Source organism: Lindgomyces ingoldianus, assembly GCF_010093535.1.
Source record: "Lindgomyces ingoldianus strain ATCC 200398 unplaced genomic scaffold BDR25scaffold_6, whole genome shotgun sequence".
Lineage (NCBI taxonomy): Eukaryota > Fungi > Ascomycota > Dothideomycetes > Pleosporales > Lindgomycetaceae > Lindgomyces > Lindgomyces ingoldianus.
The window spans coordinates 222,938-247,860 of record NW_022985167.1 but is presented as its reverse complement, the minus strand read 5'-3'; the positions used below and the strand labels follow the sequence as shown (position 1 = coordinate 247,860).

Below are 24,923 nucleotides of genomic sequence, written 5' to 3'. Positions count from 1 at the left end.
GCTTGCATACGATATATAATACTTTCCACTTTTGATTATCAGGAAAGCTCTTCAGCCCCACTCTTCCATCTCTTCCACCTCCCTTCATCAGACGCCTCACAAGGCAGATTCTCATCTGACATCCATCTGACCGGACATCTGAATACTGGATTACCACGCGTAACACAACATGCGCGATATTCCCTGATGACGCCTTGGCCCGTGTGTTCTTGTTCGTGCTTCGTGAATGAGAGTCATACGACATGGACGGACGTTGGACGCCAAGGGCTTCTGCGTCGACAGACTTTCGGCAAATACATACGGCGTATTCCGTCTTAGTATCTACTTCCTCTACTCGCGGAGCTTAGTACGAGAAGGATATGACCTGGGAAATCTGTCGCTCGAATCAGTTAGAGGATCAAGGAAATGGATGCAAATTTCTGTCCTATCCAAGGAGTTTAGACATTGCTACGTTCTAGTGCCAGAGAAGAACCTTTTCCAGAGAATCCCAGCCTAGCTGCCAATGTCGACTTTCAGAAACACAATTTCCGAAATGGATGGCCCAAAATAGGCTCGGCCCACAGTTCACCCAAATTCCCAGCGTCAATGCCAGGTAAGCGGTCGACACCGGTGACGCCAGCCAACCATCTCATCCCTGTTCTCCGCTATACCTAAGCTAGGAACGTCATCTTACTTTCGAGAGACGGAGATTTACAGGCCCGATAACCACACGCCGTCTCACTGGACATTCACTGCTTTATGTAAACCTTATCTCGATTTCTGGAAGGCTGCCTGTTCAGGCGATTCTCGATGTGCTGGAGCGTGCAGCCATTGGAAGAAGGTGGAGTACTTTCGGCGGCGGGGCTTACCGCTCTGAGGATGCACACACGACCACAAGAGAGCTTGGTGTAACCTTTCCCAGGGTAGTTCCAGGCCTGAAGGACGGAGCCCGTATCACCAGATTTTCATGGTGCTGAGCGAAAAGTGGTTAACGTAACTGGGTATGAAGATCCAGGGCTTATCTCCCACCAAGCTATAACCAAGAAAACCCAGGGTTTACTTCTTATCTTGAGATGCGGATTTGACCTCTGAGCGAACCTGATGGCCGACAAGGACGGATCTGTATAGATGCCGGCTTGGGATCCTGGATGCTTAGAGCGGAGGCTGGCCCCGTTCGTGGGGAAGCATGCAGGCAGGCAAGCATTGCTTTGGTTACACGCATGGCATGGCAGGGTAAGCTTGGTTGCTAGAGTCCTGCCGTGCAGGGTCAACGTACAAAAGCTGGTGGGTTGCTACCAAGCTTAGCTTTCTCGAGCAAAGTCCCCAAGCTCTTGGGAAGACTGTCCCTTGAAAGTGCTCTCTGTACTTTCGTACGCTTTTTATTCCGCCTGGTCTTTACCAAACCTCTAATCTTCCCTTTCCTCACCATGGCCGAGAAAAAAGTCGAAATAGGCCTTGACGGAGAGAAGGTACGGCAATATGGAGAAAACCGCAATTCGGCATCGCGAAGGAGGAGTTCAGTTGTGAACCCAGAGGTCCTTGCCGGGGAGCTCTTCGATGAGCGTTATGAGCGAACTCAGCGGGGATTGAAGTCGAGGTAAGCCACCAGCCATATCTCCAAGAATTTGCGTTTCACCCAAACTACTGCCACACCCGAGCGAACGGAAATCATGGGAGTTAAGCTAATACGCAAAATACCACAGGCACGCACAGATGATCGCCCTCGGCGGCACCATAGGGACAGGTCTCTTTGTCGGCTCCGGTCAAACCCTCGCTCGCGGTGGCCCGGCTTTCATCCTCGGCTCCTATTGTCTGATGTCTTTCCTAATCTTCTGCGTTGTCTCCGCCATTATCGAAGTCGCAGCTTATCTCCCCACTCCGGGCTCTTCTATGAACCTCTTCGGATTCCGTTATGTCTCCCGTTCGTTAGGGTTCGCACTTGGCTGGCTCTACTTCTACTCCCTCGGCATTCTCGTCCCCTACGAAATTACGGCCGCTGGTCTCGTTATCGATTACTGGAATGCGCCTGTCAATATTGCAGTATGGATTTCTATCATGATCGTCGTTATTGTGGGCCTGAATGCTCTGCCAGTCAAGTTCTACGGCGAAACAGAGTTCTGGTTTGCGGGCACTAAGGTTATAATGATGGTTGGACTGCTGATGGTATCTTTCATTCTCTTCTGGGGCGGAGGGCCCGATCACGATCGTTTGGGATTCCGTTATTGGAAGCATCCTGGAGCTGCGAATACCTACCTAGCTGGAGGAGACACCGGGCGCTTCCTTGCGCTACTTTCTACTCTCGTTTTATCGGCATTCCCCTTCACCTTTGCCCCTGAACTGCTCATTGCGACAGGAGGAGAGATGAAGTCGCCGAGGCGGAATCTGCCCATTGCTGCCCGCCGCTACATCTACCGTCTAGTGTTCTTCTACATTGGCTGTGTCCTCGCTATCTCCGTGATCTGTCCCTCCGACGACCCCAAAATCACCAACGGCGGTGCCGGCGCAGGATCTTCAGCCTTCGTCATCGGGATCAAAAACGCCGGCATCCCCGTTCTCGACTCTATTATCAACGCCGGCATCATTATCTCCGCCTGGTCATCCGGAAACTCCTTCCTCTACCTCTCCTCACGCTCTCTCTACGCGCTCGCCCTCTCCGGCAACGCCCCCTCCATCTTCAAGGCCTGCACTAAATCCGGCGTCCCTTATTGGGCCGTAACAGCCTCCTCACTATTTTGCGGCCTCGCCTACCTAAACGTAGGGTCCAGCTCCTCAGTCGTTTTCAATTGGTTCGTGAACCTGACCAACACCTCTGGCTTCATCTCCTGGATCTGTTGTGGCATCATTTACCTGCGTTTCCGCAAAGCATGTCGCGTGCAAAGCATTATGGACTTGCCATATCGGTCCAAGCTACAGCCTGTGGGTGCCTGGTGTGCGATCGTTGGATTTACGTTCCTCGTGCTTATCAACGGATTCAACGTCTTCTGGCCCCAGAATTGGAACGCGAGTTCCTTCCTCACGGCATACATCGGGATTCCTATCTTTCTAGGGATTTACTTCGGACATCGTATCTGGGCGTGGAGTGACCCGTGGGCATATAGACCTGAAGATGTGGATATGCATACGGGCATGGAGGAGGTGCTGGCTGAAGAGAGGCCACAGAGGAAGATAGATGGACCGTGGTGGAAGAAGATTTCTTTGATTTGGCAGTAGATATAGGCGGTTTCTAAGAACAGAGGACCACGATAGTTCTGTAATGCCGATCTTGATCAGTTCTGATGCAATGAATGACTCTATAAGTTAGATTGGTATGCTACTAAGTATGATGTGATGACATTACAAGAATTTTAAGCCAATCTCCGAGAGATTTGACTCTGGCACGGGAAAGGTGTGTAAGTTAATGATGCTGTGATTGTAAACCATTTAATACAGGGAGAGACGTTGCAAGTGGCTCATTGACGCTACAATTATGATGTCTAGAACTGTTAAATTCAATGCAGAGCGATCGATTGATACCAAAGGAAGAAAAGTTAACAAGAAAGAATCAACGGCGGCAAGTGTAGTGGAGGCTGAAAGACACAATTGGAGCATTTAAGAACAAGTCATTAAAATTGTCCAAACATATCCAATTCAATAGGCAATATGATGGCTTTACTGGGACACCAGAAATGAAAACCCCAAATTCCAAACTCCAATGCTAAATGGATATTCTCAAACCAGTGTCAAGCCCGCATAAACGCCCTCAATGGTATATATGCAGCCCAGAGCAAGCTAACCTAACCCAAACCCCCTCATCCTGGACTTAATTAGCCCCATTCCTCTTCTTCGCCTCTTCCAACGCCATCTTCAACCTCAACTGCTTCTCTTGCTCCTCACTTAGCACTACCTTCAAACCTTTCTCCTCGAACAACCTCTCCACTGCCTCCTTATCCTGATCTAGTACCCCAACCCTGCGCTGAAACTCTTCTTTCAATTTCTTCTCTCCCTCCACCATCTCGATCTCTAATTCCTTGGCTCTCACACCATCCGAGTTCTCCACTCGCGCTTGCGCAATTTCCGCCTCCAGGACTGCGGAGTTTAGCTCAATTTCCAGGGCGTTAAATAGGGACAGTAGATCTTTAGAAGTCTGTTTAACGTCGCCCAACGCCTGACTCGCTCGTTCCAACACCTCCTCCCCCCTCCCTTCCACCTCAGTCTTATCCAAACCCCTTACCGCATTCAAAATCCGATCTCCATGACCCTGCAACCCCCCAACAGCTCTAACAACGCAATCCTCACACACACGGACCAACTCGCCCACTCTCTCTGCCTTCTCCCCCTTAGCCCTTAGCACCGCCTGGCGTTCGGCGTTCTCAAAATGGCGCTCGACTTGTTTCATCTTGCCAATATTGCCTGCCGCATACAGGGGTTGAATTTCCGTTTTCTTGTACCGCTTATCGCGGTCTGCGACCGCGGCCACGACTTTCTCATGTCGGACTTCGATTAGCATGTGAATTTCTTGAAGGAGCTCTAGGCAGTCTTTCGTGCTTGGGACATCACTTCCCTCGCCCAAGTCAGCGGGCGGAGCGATAGCGACAGCGACAGAATTCAGCAACAGCGCTTCCACGCTGACATGAGCTTCCATGAGGTGTTTAATCTGATCTTGCAATCCATCATACACTTTATCAAAGACATTCTTGACGTATTCTTTGTATTCGTCCCGATCTTCTTGCGCTTTGAGTTCGCGTTCTTTCTCCTTGAATTCGTCTTCAATGGCGCCGATGTCTGCATAGCTGATTTCGTTGTCGTTGAATAGCTCGTCGGTGCGAGCTTCAGATTTTTCTTGGCGGGCGCGACGAGCGGCGTCGTTCTTGGAGCGGACTTGAGCGGCGGATTTCTCCCACGAGGCTGTTAATTCAGTGATATAGGTGAATTCAGATGGGAGAGCGATAACGGATTTGCGTATTTCTTCAAGGCCAGGGCATGGGGTGGAAGAATTTGTTTGCTTGGGCAGGAGATCGGCAAGAATGTCGACGGCGTTCTTCTTTGTGACTGAAGCGGTAGGCGTGACGCTTAGAGGCGCAGGGACCGGCACATCAGATAGTTTGCTTGCACTCGTCGTTGGCCTACTCGTGGGTTTCGAGCTCGGTTGTGGTTGACCGAAGAATATCTCGTCATTGTTATGACCCGAGCTTGGTGTCTGGAAGGAGGGAGTACCAAAGGACACAGACTGTCGATGACTTGTTGATGAATCTTCTCTAGCGGCACTCGGTTTGAATGCAACATACTGCGGTTGTGGCTGTTCCTCGGGTGGCGACTGTATCGGCGTCTTGTTGAAATCATCATCGGCTGAACTGGTCGGGGTGAGGATGGTGCTTGCCTGAGAGGAGGGCTCGCTTGGAAGGCCAACAGTACTGGACCGATGTAAAGGCTGACTGTTCCCTGAGCGTTGAAAACTATCCGCGGGCGTTGTCATCTGAGGATGTGGCTCAGGTCCACTAGCCATGATAAACGACTGCTCGGTTGGCACACTGTCGTTGGACTTGAGAGTCGGCTGTCTTTGCGGTACTATGGGTCTTCCTCCAGGACTGAACCGAGGCTCCTCAATGTCCTCGACAGGAGTTTGCTGTGGCATCTGGATATGCATGGCCGGCTTCTTGGCTGAAGCATTTGACGCACCCCTCGATATTCCGGTCGGCTCTGGCTCTACGATAGGGTGCGAGTTTACAGGTTCTTGTACCGGCACCGGTGCTGGGAGTGTGGAATAATAATCCAGCCCTCTAGCTCTCGACTCTGCGGCCAGAAAGCCCGTAAACACCTTAATCTTCTCCTCGACCTGCGGTTCACCAGCCTCGCTCCTCAACATGGCAATGTATCTTTCCAAAGACCCCGCATACCAAGGATTAATATCTGGAACTAGGTCAGCAGGTGCTGGCTTCGGCACTTCCTTCTGCTTCTCAGATTCGAGTTGTCGCTTCAGATCTGCAATGGTAGCATCTCTCTCAAGGATAGTCTCATGTTTGCCTTCGATTTCTTCCTTTAGCCGTTCGATCGTAATATCTTTCTCCTTGTTCGCGGCTTCAGAATTACTTCTGGCTTGTTCGGCGTCAGCTTTCATGCTCTCGATCTGCATGCTCAGCACACTTTTCTCGGCCTCAGCCTGGCTTTTCGAGGATTCGGCTTCCGCTTTCAAGACATCAATTTGGGTTTGAAGAGCTGCAAGCTCGTTCTGCATGTCCAATTTCAGCCGTTCATAATCCTCACCGTTGTCCTTTAATTCCGTAGCGAAGTTTTGTTTCTGAAGTTTAGGTTGCGCACCCCAACCTGTAGACGCTTGTGTTGGAGTCTGTTGCGCTGCACTCCAGCCTCCATCGTCCATAACAAATGCATTGTCAGCGGGCAGCTGCCGTGGTGGTTGCTGTTGGGCTGGAGTTTGTTGTCTAGCTGGTGGTGATGTTGACTGCGCTGCCCATCCACCATCGTCCATCGTAAATGTAGTGCCTGTAGGAGGTGGAGGATGTGGCTGTTGTTGTTGTTGAGGCGTGCTTTGTTTCGGCGGAGCCCATCCATCATCCATGACAAAATTCTGCTGAGCAGGTGTAGGGTGTGAAACCTGCGCGGGCGGGGGTGATGCTGTCGTATTTGCAACCACGATCCCTTCATCCATAACAAAACCTTGTGAAGGCGGCTCAGAAGGCGCTTGAGTCGGGGTGCTATCAGGCTTAGGAGGAGGCGTAGGCTGATATGTATCTCTCCTCTGAATACCCACATTCAGCGGCGCAGGCTGCGCAGACTGAGGGGGTGGAGTGGGCCACTCGTGCACTGTTGATGGGGGAGAAGGATGGACCGGCAGCTCAACACTATCCAACTGTGCAGGCTCATTTTTCTTCTCATCTTTCTTTGCTCCAAATATATCCTCGTCATCAATCTCATCCTCGACATGCCCAAAATGCTCCCAGTCTGAAGGGCCACCGCTGCCCAGAGCACTGGCAGCGAGAGCAGATGGTTGACTTGGCTTCTGCGGTGGAGGAGGCGTAGGTGCTGCTGGTGGCACCGACGATGTCCCAATCCTGTTCTGGTTCCGCAATGCACCCAAAGCGATCGAGCTGACGGAGCCGGTTCGCCCTAGACTCGATTGGGCATGTGCAGAGCTGAAGCTCATGCTATGTCGGTTCTGTACTGGAGATACCGGTTGGCTTTGGGGGCTTGGGTCAGTGACAAAGTTCGGAGGAGTATTTCCAGTGTGGCCGTTGATAGGCTTTGGGGCTTGGATACCTTGATCCGGTCCATGAGGATATTGCTGTCCGGCAACTGATCCTTGAGCTTGATGACCTTGCTGCCACCCCTGTTGTTGAACCGGTTGTTGTACGCCATAGGAAGGCGGGATGCTTGGCTGAGCATATGCTTGATCTGCCGGTGGCGTTGGCCACTGTTGTCCTTGTTGTGGAAATTGCTGAATAGTTTGCTGCAACTGAGGGCCTTGCGGCGACTGAGTGAGTTGTTGAGGCTGTTGTGCTTGTTGGAATTGGCCCTGTGGTTGCATTGGCTGTCCAAATTGCTGTTGTTGCTGAGGTTGCGTAGATTGCCCAAATTGCCCTGGTTGCGGCATCAGAGGCTGAGGTTGGGGCTGGAATTGGTTCTGCACTGGCTGATTAAATGGCTGTTGCTGTTGTAGGGGTTGCCCAGGCTGCTGTCCAAATTGGCCTTGTTGCATTTGCGGTTGTGGTTGCATTCCTATCTGCCCCTGATATCCTTGGGGTTGAAAGGCAGGTTGGATATTCGGCTTAGTGTACTTGAACTTCTTCCCTCCCTGCAAAGGTGCATGCTGAGCCTGCTGCCAGGCTGGAATATCAGGTGGAGGAGGAACATAGACACCAGGCATTGGGTTCGTGTTCGATGGCATGTACGATTGCACACCCTGGCCTGTGAGCGAGGGCGGTATATACGCGGGGTGCTGTTCGTTGGGGCTTAGCACTGAGTTTGGGGGCTGTTGTGTCACGGCCGACGAGGGGTTCGAGTATGCCCCGGCTTGATCGGCGCCGTATATCGAGGTCGGTCTCCCCTGGCTTGGAGGGAAGTAGGAACCGCCAGGAGTCTGTGAAGGCGGTGGGGGAGCAGCACTGTTGTATGGCTGTTGCGGTGCGCCTTGATTCTGGAATCCGCCCTGCTGCTGTGGATATCCTCCCTGTTGTCCTTGCTGACTGAAGTCTCCCTGCTGTCCCTGGGGAGTGAACCCAGTATTCTGTTGTGAAGACTGGAAGCTTTGCTGTTGTTGCTGCGCGCTGTATGCAGGTTGTTGGGGCCAAGTCTGCTGATTCTGCTGCTGTGGTGCCTGCTGTTGAACTGCAGCTGCAAATCCTTGAGGTTTCGGAGGGGGAGGAGGAGGTAGATCCTGTTGCTGTTGTTGTTGTTGCGGGGGATATTGTGACTGAAGCTCCTGTTAGCATTCATTCCTCTCCACACTATTCAAAGCGCCTCTCCCGACAACGTACCGCTACAGTAGCTCCTTGTCCTTGATTATACGCTCCTGGCATTGCACCATACAGCCCCGGGTTATACCCACTCCCTCCCTGTTGCGCTGCCTGCTGTTGCGGTGGCTGTACCCAGTTTCCCTGTTGCTGCTGCTGCTGCTGCTGCTGCTGCGGGGACTGATTCCATTGCTGTTGTACGGGCTGTTGGTTCTGGGCAGGCGGTGCCCATTGACTCTGCGCAGGAGGAGACGTCGCTTGGAAGCCTTGAGGAGCTATACATTCATCAATTCAGGCCTCGAGAGGATGATTGGGTACTGGGGTGCGTACCTCCATATGGCGGGGGGGGAGCCGGGCCTTGCTGCCCCGCAAAACTAGCTGTACTTCCCGGCCGCTGATATCCTTGAGGTGCTTGGTTGTAGTTCTGCATGATGAATTAAGTCTATCGCCCCGTTCCGCAAGCTGCACGAAGCTTTGGGGTCGGTTGTGCAGGGGTACGCCTAGGGGACTGACGATAGATCGTGACAGCAAAGGTATTTATAGAATAGGGGACAAATAAGACTCGGCTAGACCCCAAGTTTGAAAAAGCCGATGGAGGAGTAGCAAAGAAGGGAGGAAGTACAACAGGCAGATGGCAGACAGCACAACCAGGAGACGACAACGAAGCGCTCTCGCGAGATGGTGAGGCTGAGGGCTGAAAAGACAGCCAAGCTATCAACTCGTGTCTTGAAGCGGAAAGGCGTCGCAGCCACGCGTCAGTCGACGCTTCTTTTATCCGCTTTCTCCCAAGCGCGGATTCCTATTCGAGGCTTGTTCGAGGAGAGGTTCCGACAGCATATGTATCAATGCAGGAAGATACTCTTCTGCGCTGCCTCTATGATACAAATAAGCAGCTTAAGAAACCGAACTCCATACTATTATTTCATTTTTTTAATCTAACTTAGAAGCTTACTTAGGTGTTCAAGTTGCTCCACGCGCTAGGCAAGCTCCATCCTGTTCATGTCCCAAAAGATATCCGGCATTAGTAAACTACAACCCACAATACAAGTAGCGAACCAGCGCATACGCATAATAAAACAATCCCACCACTTTCCCCTCTTCGCTACCTATCCTTCGTAGAACCTTCAGGCCAACCTTCACCGCCATAATTCTTTTGAACATAATCCGTCACAAACTTAACATCCTTCGCAATAGCATCCGGCACAGCCTTCTTCTGCACCCACAACGGTAGGACACCCTTCGCATCACTCGCCGTTGCCATGGTCCATCGATTTTTAACAGATTGGTCGCCATTGCTATTGCTGAGTGGTCCTTGAATCTGCGCGACCCGCTCAATACTTACATACACCCCTTGAACGTATTTGCTAGGTTTAACGTGTGAGTGCTGCTTGACGGCAGGCGGAAATTTAGTGAGCGAGACAGGGAGTTGAACAACGATGAATTCCTCAAGAGTGTTGGAAGTTTCTGAGGATTGGAGATCGGTCCGGGTACCGGATAGGACAAGAGTTGTGAAAACGCGCTTGTTGAGCGGCATGGGAAGTCTGTGGAACATTTCGACGACTATGAGATATCAGTCAGTTGGAATCGCAGTTTGAGAGGATGGGTTGAGGAAGGAATCGTTGAAGAATGACATCTGACTTACGTTCCATAGAAATATCCTTCCAGCCTTCTACCTTCCCACCACCCTCCAAATCCCACTTCAAAATGCTGTTCACCTCTACCACCTCTGGCGTATACTGCCCCTCATGCCACGAATGATTCCTCCTTAACACATAATCGAACTCTGCATACCGAAGCGGCGCCTTCTCTTCATGCCTCGATACTCTCCCAAACCAGGTGTTTTTTCCAATATCCTTCGCAAACTGCGTCACCGGCGCATACTTCCTCTGCTTGTCCAAGCTCTTAGACCCCGTGTGTCGCCATTGCTCTATATCCCAACTCTTAGCCTCATCCAACACAGCTTGGACAAAGTCCACAACATCTAGCTCTCCGCCAAGCCCGTCGCCAAAATCAACATGATACGGAAGCTCATTGAAGCCAAGTGGCCTTGGCTCCAGATATGACAGTCTGAGTTTTCTGGGCGCAGATGTGGCAGTGGCGGATCGCTTGGACGCACCCAAATCCCCAGCCACGCGATCCGCTCCGCCCCTGTCGTCTCCTTCCATAGCTAGCGGTCTGTGTATCTGCAAACCTGTGCAGATGCGAGGTAGTTCGTTCCGAGCAGCGGGGCAGATGTCCTCGTTCGGTGGGTCTCTGAAGCTTGGAATCTGTGCGTGCGTCGGTCTAGATCGTCGCCGATGCAAGTGGATCTAGCGGTGCGCCAAGTCTTGAGAGCAAAAGAGGTCTAATAGCAAGTGTCCTATCAACATTGGATCTGCGCAAAATCAGAACCCGGTTCAGGAGAGACCGGAAGATAATATTAGAGGGTAGGTGGATGAATATTGAACTACTGCTCGCTCTTGCTTGTTCTTTGCAACTGTCCAGACGACACGCCAAGACCGACGTCTAGATCAAACTGGCGAGAGACAAGAGCATACTGCTAGCAGGCATGACCTCGAATCCAGATCAAAAAAGGAATCCCCAGTAGCCCCTTCTTGCGATATCTCTCTAAACAAACAGGAGTGCATGTTCGGCTCCTTGCTTCCCACTCCGCAGAACCAGCCTCTGATCTGAAAACGAATCTTGATTACCTTAGGGCCCAAAAAACACCAATCCTCAATTCTAAAATGCCATGTTCCTACATGGGGTTTGCTCACTGCCGAACTCAGCATCTAGCCAATCCCTTTTCTCGCTCGGCACCGAACCCCGAACCACACACAATTCACCCTTACCTTCCACACCCCCTCGCCAAGCCCTGTCCACAGATGAGCATCCCTGGTTGGCAACTGGCCTGACACCTGCAGCCCAGGTGTGGAAAGCTTAGACGGACCTCACTCGATGCAGATTTCGATGGTGAAAACGGGAAAATTTTCTCCCAAGATAATTGTGCACTGCACACGTACCAGTATATCGATGCAGATGCAAGCATAAACAAAGTCTTCTCAATGATAAGCTGATCATGACCTGACATTTATTTTGCGTGTTGCTCGAGCTTCGCACCGCCTTTGCCACAAAACCGGTGAAGTCTGAGGAAAACTTTGCCATCCCAATGCGAGACCAACAAACTCGAAATCCAACTGTGCTTGGTTGAGTCAAGAGTGCGGCTGCATGGCCAGACCGCTCTAGATCTCTCAGCACCTGCGTGCTCACCACAATGATCCTGTATATTACCATGCAGGTTAAGATCTGTGGACTCTGTTGAGAAAACTAAAAACCAGGAGAATAAATTTTGCTATTTCAGAGCTGGAGCCTAGCTAGTAAGAAATAGGTATGGCTTGTGCGTCTTGCGCCATGGCTGGAGAAGGTAGAATGAGATCGCCTCTCCTAGAATAGCGTCGTCAATGAACGCCTTTCTAAAAGGGTAAGCCCGTCGCAACTCCCTCTCTCCACCCGCCGTTTGTTTTGAACGGCTTGTGGCATCATATGATGAATTCCCGGAGGTGTACGTTTGAGAAACGAAGTATACGCATATCGTGGCAATCAGATCCGGCAATTGTAAGATTGCCCTGAGATGCGAATCGCGAATACGGTCGCAGGGACAATCCCGCGCCAGAGAAGAGAGATGAAGGGGAAAGCATAGGCTAAAAGCCTGAACTTGCAGAGAAGATTAAAGCTTAGCCATAGACATGACATCTGATCTTATGGCTTCGTTAGCGGTAAACGTTGCTGCAAGATGAATACCTAGTTGATTCTGCCATACGGTTTGATAATTGCAGCGTACTTAAAAGTCCGGAAGGATGGGGAGACTTCCGGAAGTATTAGATACTCACCCACCCTTCGCTTAACACCTCGGCCAGAGAATCATAAGGAACTAACTCATGGGGAGCTTTCTTTGTCCACTGCTTCATCATCCGCCACTCTGGCTAATTCACTCGCTCTAAGCAGAGCCGCGAGGGAGGATGTTCGGAAATCTTGAGGCTGTTGTGCAGACGAGACAGGAGGTGGCCGGTTAAGAGGTGAGGGGGTAGCTCCAATGCTTGGCACTGGTTGTGGGAGCATGCGCATGGATTTCGATCCATCGACAGTTGGAGGAGGTGGTGGCGGATAAGTTGCGGTGCTGCTATAGCCACCACCGCTTTCGGAGGATAATGTTGTGTCTTCATGTGTAAGCGGTGGAAGTCGTGTCGGCTCCCAGTACGGCCTTCTTGAGGGAAGATCGACGGGACCATGAGAATGAGATCCATAAGTGGCTGAAGGAGGTGTCGTTGATGATATTGGCTGCGGTTGGCTGTAAGAGGATGAGGGGAAAGATATCGTAGAAACCGTAGGAACCGTGGGATCAGAATGCCGCTCGCGCGAGTCTCGCGCCAAAGCGCTGGCGTGGAGATCAAATGAATTTTCCTTGTGGAGTGATGCAGATCGTGGCGACGCAGATAGAGGAGAGTAAAGGTCACCCACCCGAGGGGAGTTCATACCTGACAGGGAGTGTGTCGCTGGAGATGTTGATTTTGACCCATAGGAGTGGCCATCGGGAAGCCTGGCTAGCCGTATAGGGGGCGAGGACTCCGACCTATGGTGGCCCATTGAGAAGTGATCTGGCTGAGCGGAACCAACCCTTCTGCTGCGTTCTGCCTGATCGAGGCCACTGCTCAGGGTTGAGGAGCTAGTTCCGGTCTCTATCTTGGAGCGCTTCCCTTCCGCGCCTATTCTTCACGTTACACAAAATTGATAGATGGGTATTGGATAACATACCTTTCTGCGGGGCAGCGTGCTTCGCCTTAAAATCTTCGAGATACTTCTGGTAGGCATCGTACTGGGGGGTTTTCTTGTACTCGGCCAGCTCTGCGTAATACTTCTCTTTGGCTGCGTTGGCTTGGCGCTCACAGGCTTCTCGAGCAACGACCGGTAAGATCTGCCACCGCTCACCGACGACTTTTGCAATCTCGGTAAAGGAATACTCTTGGCCTTTAAGTGTTTCCCTCACCTCTGTGTGATATTAGCTATGGAACTTCTGCAAGCCTTTGGAATGAGCCTTACGGTTAGAGAAGATTACATAAGCCGACGGAGGGCGCTCTGGTGCATGCTCGTCCGGCTGAGTGCTGTCAGTGCCGCTTTTGGACAGTAGGAACCACGGTTGACGGAACATCAACTTTCCGGTGCTTGGAAGAACTAACTTTGGGGTGTCGCCTGTATTTTCGCTTCGTACTTGTGCCGGTATTCCCAGGTGCGAGAACGTCTTGTTGCCTACTTTTGCTCTCTGGGGCAGAATCATCGCTTCGATACGATCCGTCAACACTCGTGGATTTTCCAAGTGCAATGGGAAGCGGGCGGTCATGAGCCTGGCCCCGCGTTTCGGCAATTGCCCTTTGAAGCTTCTAATAGATGTCTAAGTTAGTTGGAGGATTCATAGAATACTATAGCTGAAATGTAACCTAAAAGGGTAGGTCACAACGTACCCTTCGATGGCCTAGTTTGACGTTGAGAGCGTTTCTGCAGATAATCAGCTTGATATTTCCTGTAAAAGTGAACAACCCACTCACAAGTCTGATTCCGTAATGTCTAGTACTGTTTCCCAGGTATCAAAGCCTTCCGCAACGAAAACTTCAAGGTATTGGGACAGTCCCAATCGCTCCAGCCGTTCCCCCAGGTCGCTCATGTAGGGAAGATGGCCTACCGGGCGTGTACCGGGACTACGAGTGTGAAGGGTCAAGTAAGGTAGCGTGTGCGGATTGATTTCAAGGTAGCACGCTTGCAACTTTTGTTCTTCGCTGATTCCGGGGCCTGCCAGAGAGTGAAGGACTAAGAAAAGCGGGGGTCTGGTATAATTAGGTACGCTCAAGGCAATGCGACGAGCTCGGGAACTCGCAGTCGCGGTGAGAGCGAAGTGTTCCAAGCAAAAATGAAAGAAGAAGTATAGAAATTTTCTTTTTAGTTTTGTGCAGGAAGGTGAACACTGGCTAGGTCCAGATCGTACGAAAAACAGGGTGGATTCAAGTGTTGCAGGGCGCAAGGCGCAAAGAAGGGTAAAAGGGTCCAGAAGAGATGCGCTTATTCGGCTTCCATCAGTATGAGTATAGACGCGGCGTTAAATTGGGGAAGCGGCGCACTAGGCCGATTCACCTGAATATATAATGCTGTGGCACGATGCGCGCGTGTCACTAAGATGCGGTCATGAGATGTACGAGATCCTAGGAAAGACTCGACCGGTGGGTTGGCCAGGTGGGAAGAAGAAAGCCGCCGGGCATTGGATGTATCCAGGAACGGGGCATGTAGAGGAGAATGGCGAAGCATTCGTCCAGCAACAAACAGTTGGGAGCAGGGTGTACGAGAGAGAGGGAGAAAAGACCAGGATCAGGCGTGTGCGATCAGATTTACCATATGCGAAGCGAGGAAATAAGATGTGGCGATACCATGGCGGCGTGGCGGTTGCGTCAATTTGGTGGGCGTCCTAGAGGGATGAGAGAGCCATGTTGCCGCGGAGGACAGAATATTGGAAAGAAACTGGCAGCTGGGGCAGCTGAGAATCGGTAGGCAGGTGAGGTCAGAGCGGCGGATCGGCAGGCGACGGCCGGGGATTTGATGGTGGAGGCCAGCAGCAGGGAACATCGGCGAGGCGTCAGTTAGGAGAGCCAAGGAATGCGCACCTCCCAGGAGCCGTGAGCATGCAGCGACAGCGACAGCAGGCAGGGTGAGGACAGAGGCGGAAAAGCTTCAAACAACGGAGACAGCTCAGTGGGCAGCAGGCCGCGCAACATGCAGGCAGATGGTCCTTGGGATCGAAGACGAAGGACAGGATCGGGGCACTGAGCGCACCAAGCATGCAGGGCCTGCTGGTGAATAGGCCAACAGGGACGCCGTTCCGCTTCGAGATGGCGACCTTCACCCTTTCCCGGCTGCGGAGCCCGTTCCAATAGTTAACTTACCGCCAAGCGGTGCTTTCTCGCGGAGGCCTCGCTCCGGCTGCTGGCAGAATGACGTGGAGGCTTTCCGAGATGAGAGCCCCAGATTCGAATTCACCCTGATAGATATCTCGATATTGTCGCTCTCACGAGAAATGTATGTTGTGGCCGGCACACAATTCAGGCTGACTAGCCGCAGTCCGACTCTTTTCGATTTGGTTCCCATTTTCCGGCCACTTGCCAACTTGTCGTGCCAAGTTTAGGTCCCTGTGCCAACTCCTGATTCGAGGCTGCACCTTTAAGCGAAGAGCAATAGAGATCTTCGATTAGGACCCTGTGCGTTGATCGGAATTTTGCGGGCGTTCTGAGGGCCTGTCATACCTGGAGGATCGGCATACAATTGTCTCACTGGAAGGAGGCAATCAATTCGCCTCGTGGAAAACTTACCCGGTGAATCGATCTGATCAGATCGCCGAGGTCAGGAGCGGGGTGGAGGTCTCGGCGAGGATTGCTGAGAAATAGTCCGCCGTGGCAATGGTATCAGCCAATCGCACAGTCGAGTAAGTCAGATGTAACGTGAGAGTACTCGATTTTAGAATCGCCAGGTAGACGTTGATTTTCTCGGTAAATCTGTTAAGAGTTTACAAATGTATTTCCCATTCTGTAAATGGTGTATACAATAGTAGTTCCCTGATTTCGGGAAGGAAGGCTGGAACCCTGTTCACTTCATCAGTACTTCTAGCCACGGTTTGAACAAATGTTCTGCATTTTGAGAACATTCCGCAGAGTGTTTCAATGTGTTTGAGATAGTTGGGCGCGCCCTAACTTTACATCACGTTTTAATATATAGCAAAGAGGTAGGGTATCGCGATGAATTTTTGGTATCCAGTGAACTGTAGCAACTGCTCCTACTTGATTCCAATACATTGTCTAGTGGTATGCATCACTCAGCGCCACTCATGATCCTCAACAGGCTCCTGCCGGTTGACGACCTCGAATGTAGCGTAGTCTGGCCCGTCTCCACCGGGTACAATCACCGCCACGCCAGATCCATTGAGCAGCAGCTTCTTCATCTTAGTCTTACCAAGGGCGTAGTCACTGTACATTCATCAGCTGTGAATCTCTCCGGGCATTCGATATGACTCACTATTCGGTGACATTTTCGAGAACCATGTTGACATAGTCATCGAAGCCGACCAGAGAACCGACGTACTCTAGTGCCTGAATTAGAACACTGAAGCCTGTCGCGCGCATAGAAAACATACCCTTGTCGTCCTTCATGAGAAGCCAGACTTTCGACCCTATGCATTTGTCGAGCAACTCTGCCATATTATAAGTAGAGAGCCAAAAGCAAAGATCGAAAGTAGAGACATACCGAGAGGATAGACTTTTGGTGTGGTCTCTTCTGCCTCCAGGGCCCCGGACAAAGGTACAGACAAAGATTTGGGGGTGACCTTTGGTACAGTCACGGGTGCATCCTTAACGGTAACAGCCGTGCTGGAAATAGGCGCTTTGGATGAGGTGGAGCTGGACGGCTTCAACGCAGGCGGCTTCTCAGCGTCCTCTTCGGACTCCCAGTCTGGAGCAGATCGCCAGGCTTCGTCGCGGGACCCGGTTGCCATGCTTGGAAGTTGGAGGTATCTTGGTTTTTGGCTTGAGGCAGGTGATGGCGAGGTTAGAGAGGTTGTGAGTGCTTGGCACTTGTATGGAAACAATGCAGGCGATTAGTCAGCGAAATTTCTGGACACAGAGCGGGCCTTCACCAGGCAGACGTGCTCCAATCCAATCCTCACTCTACTCTTAAAGGTCTGGTGCCTGGTTGGAGCACGACAATGGAGACCAATGCTCCTCCGAAAATGCGCTCTCCCCGTCGGCGCGCCACATCCAAACTTCTTCAATGTTCACAACCTGAGGCGGCTGTCAATGGCTTCCGCAGGAATACCCGCTTCGTCCAGAGTGCAGTCCATTGCTGGCCAGGGACATGATAGGTAATATTTCCGTATACATTAGATACCGGATCACTCAATTGCCAAGCTAATTTTTCTTGACGGCTAGGCCTCCGCCTTCCTCTACCTGTCTCACTTCTTCCCGAGTTCGCCGTCACGTCGCACACAACTACACTTGGGACCCGGAGAATGGCATAGTGTTTTCAAAATGCAGATACAGCTCTCGAGCCTCTTGCGCTCAGGGGAAACACCTACGCAAGCGAAAGAGAATTAGTCTGAACGAGTTTGCTTCCAACATAAAGATGACTCTGAACACCGCAGACCAAGACAATTTTCTTACATTTGGGAGAGTGGGGTCTTTCTGCAGCGACAAGTCCGACAGCATTCTACACATTTCTTGCCCTCCCACATGGATGGCATCGCCACTTTCTCTAAAACACAAGAGGGAAGCAGCATTACACAAGTTTGAGACAACACCACCAAGCCCTGGATCCAAGAAAGAATGGGGAATAAGCGAAGAGGAGGGGGAGATAATGGTGGAGGGGATCACTCATGAAGTTGCACTTCTTCACTCACGCCATCTTCCCTATACTGTTCGGTTCAAGCAAGCCACCGCTTCATTAAACCCCACCAGCGTCTCCGCTTCTAACGTTGACTGCATCCTGATACAGTGGTCTAGGCGACCAGATAATCCCATAATGAAAGAGAAGGCGCCCTTGGATCGAGCTCGCTTGGGCAAAGCTATTGATGAACAGCTAAGATATGAGCAGTTGTGGAAAACTAGACGACAGCTACTTCGGAACTCACGGTTGCAGGCAGTCGTTCATTTCCCAGATAAAATTCGAACTCGGTGGAATAACTCACATCATCAAATCAGGATGGTTCCGAACACAAGAAAAGGCGTTAAAACCCAAAGGACTTCATTGATATCTTCTCGGCCGTCGAAGGCAACGCGCACGACAAAAATAGATGAGACGAGAAAATCTTCGTCACCTTACTCGATGCCAGCTACCCCTGCCCCACTCTGTCTGGGATCCAGAGATGAAAACGCGGCACAGCAACTTGCCAATGGCGGTGTACGCTATGCCATCAGACGTAGTGGAACTGGTAGCATTTTTACTAGACTTGGTGAGATTCCCAGCCAAGGAAGGCTTAGACTTTCTCCATCACCACGACTGAGCGCGCCTCACTCAGCACCTGTGCTGAAGGATTCAAAATCACTGGTAGATTCAGAAGAAGTTGACGGGCAAGAAGTGTCCAATAAACACGACATTCCCAATCAGTTAGAAGATAATCCCGGACAAGGAGAGCCCAAGGAGCCAGAGTTGCTTGGTCAGTTACATTCCATTGCAAGTAACGGAGTGACCACTTGCCCTGGAGGTGAATGTGAGTTGCCGTTGTCCTTGACAACAAATCTACTAAACGAAGACGTCAATGAATATTCCGGTGGTGACACGAAAGTGCTTGCAAAATCGGGAAACACTTCTAACAACGAAGGTGAACCTCACAAAGACAACACCTCTACTGGCGCAGGATCGCAAATAGCATCAATCTCTGATATGAATGAAGCATCTGAGTCTGAACATTCGAGTGACGGAGAACAAGGCAGTAAGTTTCTAGGAGACACCGAGCCTGAGTCCGAAACCGAGGATACCCAGGAGCAGCATGTCCCCCTCACATACCAGATCCCTCCAGGTGTCCTACGCGCTGCGATGCAGGCTTCCCCAAACAGTGATGGAGGCTACTACCGCTACAACTTCTACCGCGGCCCAAACGATCAGCACGTTTCCACCCACTATTGCCAGAGCTTTCAAGTTGCTGAACGAGTTGCGAAGTACTTCGTAGGTGAAAAGGTTGTGGGCTTCGATATCGAGTGGAAGCCTCGGGCGACCGCGAAAGGAGGAATCAAGGAGAATGTATCCTTGATTCAACTTGCTTGCGAGGATCGAATTGCATTGTTTCATCTGGCCATGTACAAAGGAACAACGCCCACAGAACTTGTTCCTCCAACTCTAAGGGCTATCCTCGAAGACCCCAACATCTGCAAGGTCGGTGTCGCTGTCAAGGGGGATTTCAACAGACTCGAAACATGGCTTGGTATCAAAGCACGTGGTCAGTTCGAGCTAAGCCGGCTTCACAACCTTGTCGAATTCCACACAACTGAACCGTCACGAGTTAACAACAAGCTGGTTTCTCTTGCTAAACAAGTTGAGCAGCACCTACAGCTACCTCTGTTTAAGGGTAAGGTCCGGGAAAGCGACTGGAGTGAGCCCGTGCGGTTGACCCGCGAGCAGATCACGTATGCTGCTACGGATGCTTATGCGGGGTTTCGCATCTATGATATTCTAGATGCGAAACGAATGCTGTTACGACCAACACCTCCTCGGCCATCTTGCGTAGAGCACGATCCACTTGTTGCCAAACGAGTCAAGGCCGTTCCCAAAGCAATCGATGTGCCTAAAGAAGACGAAATGGAAGACGACGAATATGAAACTGCTGCTGAGGATTTCGCTAAAGAGGAAGTGTCATCCGAGATCGAGTCGTCGTCGGAGTACTCGGGACAGAGTGATGGCCCTGATGCCGACTACGCGCTACTAACGGGAGGTATCGAACGCCCTTTTATTAACCCAGATCACACCAATGGCGCAGCTGATAGTCACGTACCCCTAACCGGGCGTGTTGGCTGTATTCGCCTAGCGGGGCTTGCGGGACCGGATCCTGCATACCCTATGCTCCCCGAGATACCTTCTTCCGAAGAGGGAATCGAATCAGATTCGTCTTCTGTATTTGAAACCCCTCCAAAACGCCTTGGTCGCCGCATTACGCAAAACATCGGTCCAGGACCACCGTCGGGCGGTCCGGACGCTGCAGCGCTATCTATGGATATAGGAACGGAGGTTAGCACGCATCATGAAGTGGATCATACAACTGAGAAACCTGAAAAGAAAACGCCTAGGAAGACGACATCTCGTGCACGAAACCTAGGTGTCAGGCCCATATTTCAGCAATTCGAAAACAGGGAAAGGACAAATAGCATTACCGCAAACGCAGGCAAAGACGAAAAGAAGAGGGAAACTAAACCCATTACCGACACCGCAGTACCACATCAACCGCAGGACTCCGCAGCCAACAACCCACCAGAGCCCTCATCCGAATCCCTCCCAACATTTACACCCCTCGAACCCATCGCAGCCTCCAAATCCCTCGAATACACCCTCGCCGATACTTGGGCCTCCGAACACGTCTCTTCCACCATTCCTTCCCCATCTTCGTCCATGTCTATATCCCCGCTGGCCCGTATTCATGCCACCGTGCCGCACCTCCGCGCATATCATCTCTGGCACCATCAACGTTTGCCCCTATCTGAGATAGCGAAGCATCTTCGCGATCCGCCGCTCGCGCAGTCGACGGTGAGTAGTTATATCTTACAAGCGGTAACGTTGGAGAGGCTGGATTCTAGAGCAGAGGATTTGAGGGTATTATTGAGGGGTCTGCCGGATTGTTTGAGGAAGGGAAGGTTTAGGTGGCTTGTTGAAAGGGTGGGTGGCTTTGATGAGTAAAGATTGATGAATTCAGTGGTGCTGTAAGATTCTTCGGTGAGTTGGCGGAAATTGTTTCGACTCCTGAGAGTCACAATTTTGGGGCTGGAATGTTATGAATAATTTAGTTTGCTTGTACAGGCATTGGTGTGGCTGTTTGGCTAGTGGTGGATATGCATACACTTGTACAGTACACATACACTGCATTTGAAAGGCGTTCGAGAGATTGAATTACTGTTAAATCAGCAAAAGCATTGTAGCATGCACGACACCTAGACATAAAAGAGCACTCTTCTCGCAGTGTGGCTGCCATCTCATCAATAGCAAAAACAAATAATAAAAAGGTGCTTAGCAATGAAATATTCCTGACTACCCTCCGAAGCAGCGGACGCTTCTCCCTCCTTTCAGATAGTTGTCGACAGAGAACCAGCAGGAAGGCCTTGGAGGAGGGATTAACTCCTTGTAAATATTGAAAGCGCAGCGAAAAAGGCAGGAAATTCGGTATGTCGGTCGTAGTAGCTTCGTGACCGCTTGTATCCAGCGCGGGACCTCTGAAACCCTCATATTTTAGTATATGCAAAAATCGACGGAACACTTAGCGCTTTGCAAGACTCCGGTTTCCCCAACTCATTTTCTTTGATATCTTAGCAACGCAAAATTCATATTTCTTTTTTTAAAAAAAAAAATAAATGCGGATGGCTCTATAGATATTTCTTTTTTTTAACTAACGTACCTAACAGGTTGGCCGGCCACACAGGTTGGCCAGCCACTTTTGCTAAGCCCCCACTAAACTCTACTTATCTACATAATGCCTTAACAACAACACTAGATTAAATCTTCTAAAGAATGTTAGATATAGCTTGCTCTTTAAGCTTTTAAATAAAACTTAAAACTCTTCTTATAACGTGCTACAGCTATCTATAATGTCTTTTACATAACACTAAGCAATTAACGCGCTAGACAGCCTTTATAAGCAGAATACTAGCCTAAATTAAGGAATCTAACTAAGCTTAAAAAAAAAGTAGTTATTAAGTATATACTTAAGCTTATTACACGCAGATTTCCTTTTAAGCTTACAGCTATAGCTAATATAGCTAATTTCTTACTTATAAAGCGTAATCTAGGCTAGGTTAGCTTAAACTAAACTAGTATATAAGTTAAGCACTGCCTTAAGTTTATAATAAAGTTTAATTATAAGTATAATTATAAAAGAGCACTTTATAAGAATCTAAAGGTTATCTAGAGCTAGTTTTGCCTAGTAGCTAACATAAAAGCTAAGTATAGTATTTAAAATAAAAACAGGTATAACTTTAATAAGTTAAGCTTTATAATAAGCTAAATATTAACTAAAGTAGTTATTATAGCTTTAGAGAGATAAAAACAGCTAAAGGCAATATAGTAAAGTAATAAAAAGTAGATAATAGTTATTTAAGGCATTAACATAATAAAGTAGGCTATAAGATTATAAAGCTTTAAGTAGTAAATAAAGCTACTATATAACATAGATTATATAAAAAAAAGTAGATTTAAGTAGAAAAAACTTTAATAGTTAAAAATAAGGCTTGTCTAACTACTTTAAAGAAGTTTAGAGCGTGTAGTAATAAGAAGAAGCTAAAGACGCAGGTGCACACTAAAAAAAGTAAGCTAAGTTAAAGGTAATATAAGTAGTGTAATTAAACTAGGCATAACTTATGTACATATAAGTAAGTAGTAAAAGTAGACTTTAAATAATATCTTGTGTTGTATTACTTTATACAGGGCTAAAGTGGGCTGTTTTGCGAGAGAATAGGGTGGTTTTAGTAGGGGCTTGGCAAAAGTGGCTGGCCAACCTGTGTGGCCGGCCAACCTGTTAGGTACGTTATGGTATTAACGTTTATATTGTATATTAGAAAGAGAAGCCCCTCTAAAAAGACAATGTGTAAAATGTTACAGAAATGCTAAGAATTCTATGCATGTCTCGCAAGGTTGCTAGCAGATGTCTACATCTTGTAATTACGCCCGGAACTTGTTGGTGTTGGGGCTGTACGGATTACGATGGTGCTAGGTTGGTTCGTAGATATTGTTTTTCTTCCCAGTTCCCAATCCCCAATTCCAATACTCCAATTTTCAGATCCTTTACATCGCAGCTCATTGCTGCCCCAGTGACTATATGCCATACACCCCTAAGAATTTCGACTTTATCTGCGGTAGCATCGAGACTGGAATGATAAGCCCATGTTCGAGAACATAGAGATATCTTTGCCATATATTCTTACCTCTTTGTTCAAATCTTTGATGAATTGCAAGCATACAAGCTCTTTCAACTTTTTACGCAGATTCTCTTTGTTGTTTTGTGGTGTTTATATGGTGTATGAAGGGAAGAATGGAAGCCATCATCCATGGCACTGGGGGTCTATAAAGACTAGGGTAGAGGGGGTGAATGCTTCTTCACAGGTGTACGGATTGGGTGAGGAATTCTTTTGATGGAACTTCTTGAAAGTTCTTAGCGCCGTGGAGGAGCGTGATAGCTATAAGCATGCTAATACCGCCGCCCTCTCTGCCTCGGCATCCACACCAGCGGGGCATTAAGCAAGGAGGAGCGCGCACCATATGTTATAAAGAACACCCTTTCTGGAAGGCGGTTACAGCAGAGTTCCTCGTGGTCTGATGCTTGGCTCGATGCTTCTTCTGCTCGGCCTTAAACTCGGCTTCCCAAGGCTAGAGCCTAATGCAGCATTGGCGGTAGGGGTTTTTTTTTTTGGGAGGGGGGCTTCTGATTCTTCTGCCTGTATGGCTCCTTCGCATTGGTGGGTGTTGATGCTTCTTCTACTGTGACAGCACTAGTGGTTTAAGTCTGATTAATTTCCGGGGCTGTCATGTAGAGCATTCGAAATCATCTCGGGTGAAAGCAATGTCGAAGCCCACCTTGGCGTTGCGCACTTGCGTTTCGTGAGCCTCCGGCCGGCAACATTGATCTTCGTCCGCAGCACCTATTGCGGTCGTCTAGAGGATATCCAAGGGAGCAGGCGATGTTGTTGATTCGCCGTCCCCAACCCGTCAGAGTCGCCTCTAGAATAGAGCTCTCAAACGAAACAACGCGATTTCTATGGGGAGCCTTTTATTCCTAGATGATAGCTTTAAGTAGAAAGCTCGTCTACTAGTTGTGCTGAGATAGTGACCATGGAAGATCGACGAGGTGAGATTCATGTCCAAGACATATTCCTGAGCATAGTCTATATATTGGTAGAACAGCATGCCTTCGTGTTTCAGATGCCCAGGATGTGTCAATATCTCTATCTCTGTATAAGTTGACAACTATAGCCTCCAGGTCTGAGTAACTCCCATCCCTAGAGGCTAAATGTGAAGCTAGAAGGAGCACCAGAGGCATGAGGAACTGGATTGATTGCTAAAGGAGGGTAACTACAGGTTTATATAGTACTAGATGAAACCATCATGTGACTTAAGGCCACCAATAGCTCTAGGCTGCAGCAGGTGGCGTGGCTAGGCAGCAGTAGGTCAAAGGAGTGTAGGTAGCATGTAGGTAGCAAGAACAATGGAGAGCTAGAGCATAGAGAGCTCTGTAACTGCAAACATACCCCCCTGGCTTAAATAAAGTAAATGTATAAGTAAAATAAAAGCTAAACAAAGGATAGACAGATTTATAAGCAACTTATATAGTAAATAGTTAAAGAGATGTGTGCAGTGCATAAAAAGTTATCTATAATAAATTATGTAACAAGGTAGGCATAGTTAACCACGTGGCTGTTACAATCCTTGCTTTGGTGAAGCACGCGGGTCGGTGAGGTTTCTGCGGTGGGAGGCAGGTCGGGTTGAAGGGGCCGACGGTAGGGTGTACAGTCCTACGTAAGGGCTAATAGGCTGATGGAAGGAGGGTAGAGCGACTGGATTATAGTTTGCCCTGTATGCAGCAGTATAAAGGCTAGGTTAAACAGTCCTATTAGACAGAATTAGAGGTATATATAATATAAGATATATAAATAGTATTAACGTACTTCATAGGCGAGTTGCTCACACACCTGAGTTGCTTACTTTTGCTAAGACCCTACTAAACTACCCTTCCTACACTAATGCATTCCC

At 49.5% G+C, this 24,923-nt stretch overlaps 6 protein-coding genes across 6 annotated transcripts; 2 read left to right on the top strand and 4 right to left on the bottom strand.

Moving 5' to 3' along the window:
* Positions 1-1,406: 1,406 nt before the first annotated feature.
* BDR25DRAFT_214151 (histidine permease) lies at positions 1,407-3,189 on the top strand (the record flags this gene model as incomplete). The annotated part of the gene is made up of 2 exons (XM_033684782.1): positions 1,407-1,576; positions 1,683-3,189. The coding sequence occupies 2 exons, from the start codon at positions 1,407-1,409 to the stop codon at positions 3,187-3,189; spliced, it is 1,677 nt and encodes a 558-aa protein (XP_033551367.1).
* Positions 3,190-3,592: 403 nt separating this feature from the next.
* Positions 3,593-9,076, bottom strand: BDR25DRAFT_391659 (uncharacterized protein). Its single transcript, XM_033698164.1, has 3 exons — positions 8,754-9,076; positions 8,448-8,698; positions 3,593-8,383 (listed from the first exon to the last, which is right to left on the bottom strand). Exons 1-3 carry the CDS (start codon positions 8,851-8,853, stop codon positions 3,779-3,781), a joined length of 4,956 nt encoding a protein of 1,651 aa, XP_033551366.1. The 5' UTR covers positions 8,854-9,076; the 3' UTR covers positions 3,593-3,778.
* Positions 9,077-9,330: 254 nt separating this feature from the next.
* BDR25DRAFT_340335 (uncharacterized protein) lies at positions 9,331-10,685 on the bottom strand. The gene is made up of 2 exons (XM_033693495.1): positions 10,066-10,685; positions 9,331-9,983 (listed from the first exon to the last, which is right to left on the bottom strand). Exons 1-2 carry the CDS (start codon positions 10,586-10,588, stop codon positions 9,526-9,528), a joined length of 981 nt encoding a protein of 326 aa, XP_033551365.1. The 5' UTR covers positions 10,589-10,685; the 3' UTR covers positions 9,331-9,525.
* A 1,653-nt stretch (positions 10,686-12,338) lies between these two features.
* On the bottom strand, positions 12,339-14,118 carry BDR25DRAFT_215413 (uncharacterized protein; the record flags this gene model as incomplete). The annotated part of the gene is given in 6 exon segments (XM_033684840.1): positions 12,339-13,170; positions 13,184-13,448; positions 13,500-13,554; positions 13,637-13,837; positions 13,919-13,952; positions 14,003-14,118. The coding sequence occupies 6 exon segments, from the start codon at positions 14,116-14,118 to the stop codon at positions 12,339-12,341; spliced, it is 1,503 nt and encodes a 500-aa protein (XP_033551364.1).
* Positions 14,119-16,308: 2,190 nt separating this feature from the next.
* BDR25DRAFT_214849 (LSM-domain-containing protein) lies at positions 16,309-16,690 on the bottom strand (the record flags this gene model as incomplete). Its single annotated transcript, XM_033684814.1, has 3 exons — positions 16,309-16,459; positions 16,509-16,575; positions 16,627-16,690. The coding sequence occupies 3 exons, from the start codon at positions 16,688-16,690 to the stop codon at positions 16,309-16,311; spliced, it is 282 nt and encodes a 93-aa protein (XP_033551363.1).
* Positions 16,691-17,160: 470 nt separating this feature from the next.
* BDR25DRAFT_279838 (uncharacterized protein) lies at positions 17,161-21,124 on the top strand. The gene is made up of 2 exons (XM_033687779.1): positions 17,161-17,349; positions 17,417-21,124. The coding sequence occupies exons 1-2, from the start codon at positions 17,204-17,206 to the stop codon at positions 20,865-20,867; spliced, it is 3,597 nt and encodes a 1,198-aa protein (XP_033551362.1). The 5' UTR covers positions 17,161-17,203; the 3' UTR covers positions 20,868-21,124.
* The last annotated feature ends 3,799 nt before the right edge of the window (positions 21,125-24,923 follow it).

Coding starts and splice junctions, on each gene's coding strand:
- BDR25DRAFT_279838 (XM_033687779.1), top strand. CDS start 17,204: ATGCTCCTCCGAAAATGCGCTCTCCCCGTCGGCGCGCCACATCCAAAC. Junction 17,350..17,416: donor GCTGGCCAGGGACATGATAG/GTAATATTTCCG, acceptor CTTGACGGCTAG/GCCTCCGCCTTCCTCTACCT.
- BDR25DRAFT_340335 (XM_033693495.1), bottom strand. CDS start 10,588: ATGGAAGGAGACGACAGGGGCGGAGCGGATCGCGTGGCTGGGGATTTG. Junction 9,984..10,065: donor GAAGGATATTTCTATGGAAC/GTAAGTCAGATG, acceptor GATATCTCATAG/TCGTCGAAATGTTCCACAGA.
- BDR25DRAFT_391659 (XM_033698164.1), bottom strand. CDS start 8,853: ATGCAGAACTACAACCAAGCACCTCAAGGATATCAGCGGCCGGGAAGT. Junction 8,699..8,753: donor TCCCCCCCCGCCATATGGAG/GTACGCACCCCA, acceptor ATGAATGTATAG/CTCCTCAAGGCTTCCAAGCG. Junction 8,384..8,447: donor GACAAGGAGCTACTGTAGCG/GTACGTTGTCGG, acceptor CAGGAGCTTCAG/TCACAATATCCCCCGCAACA.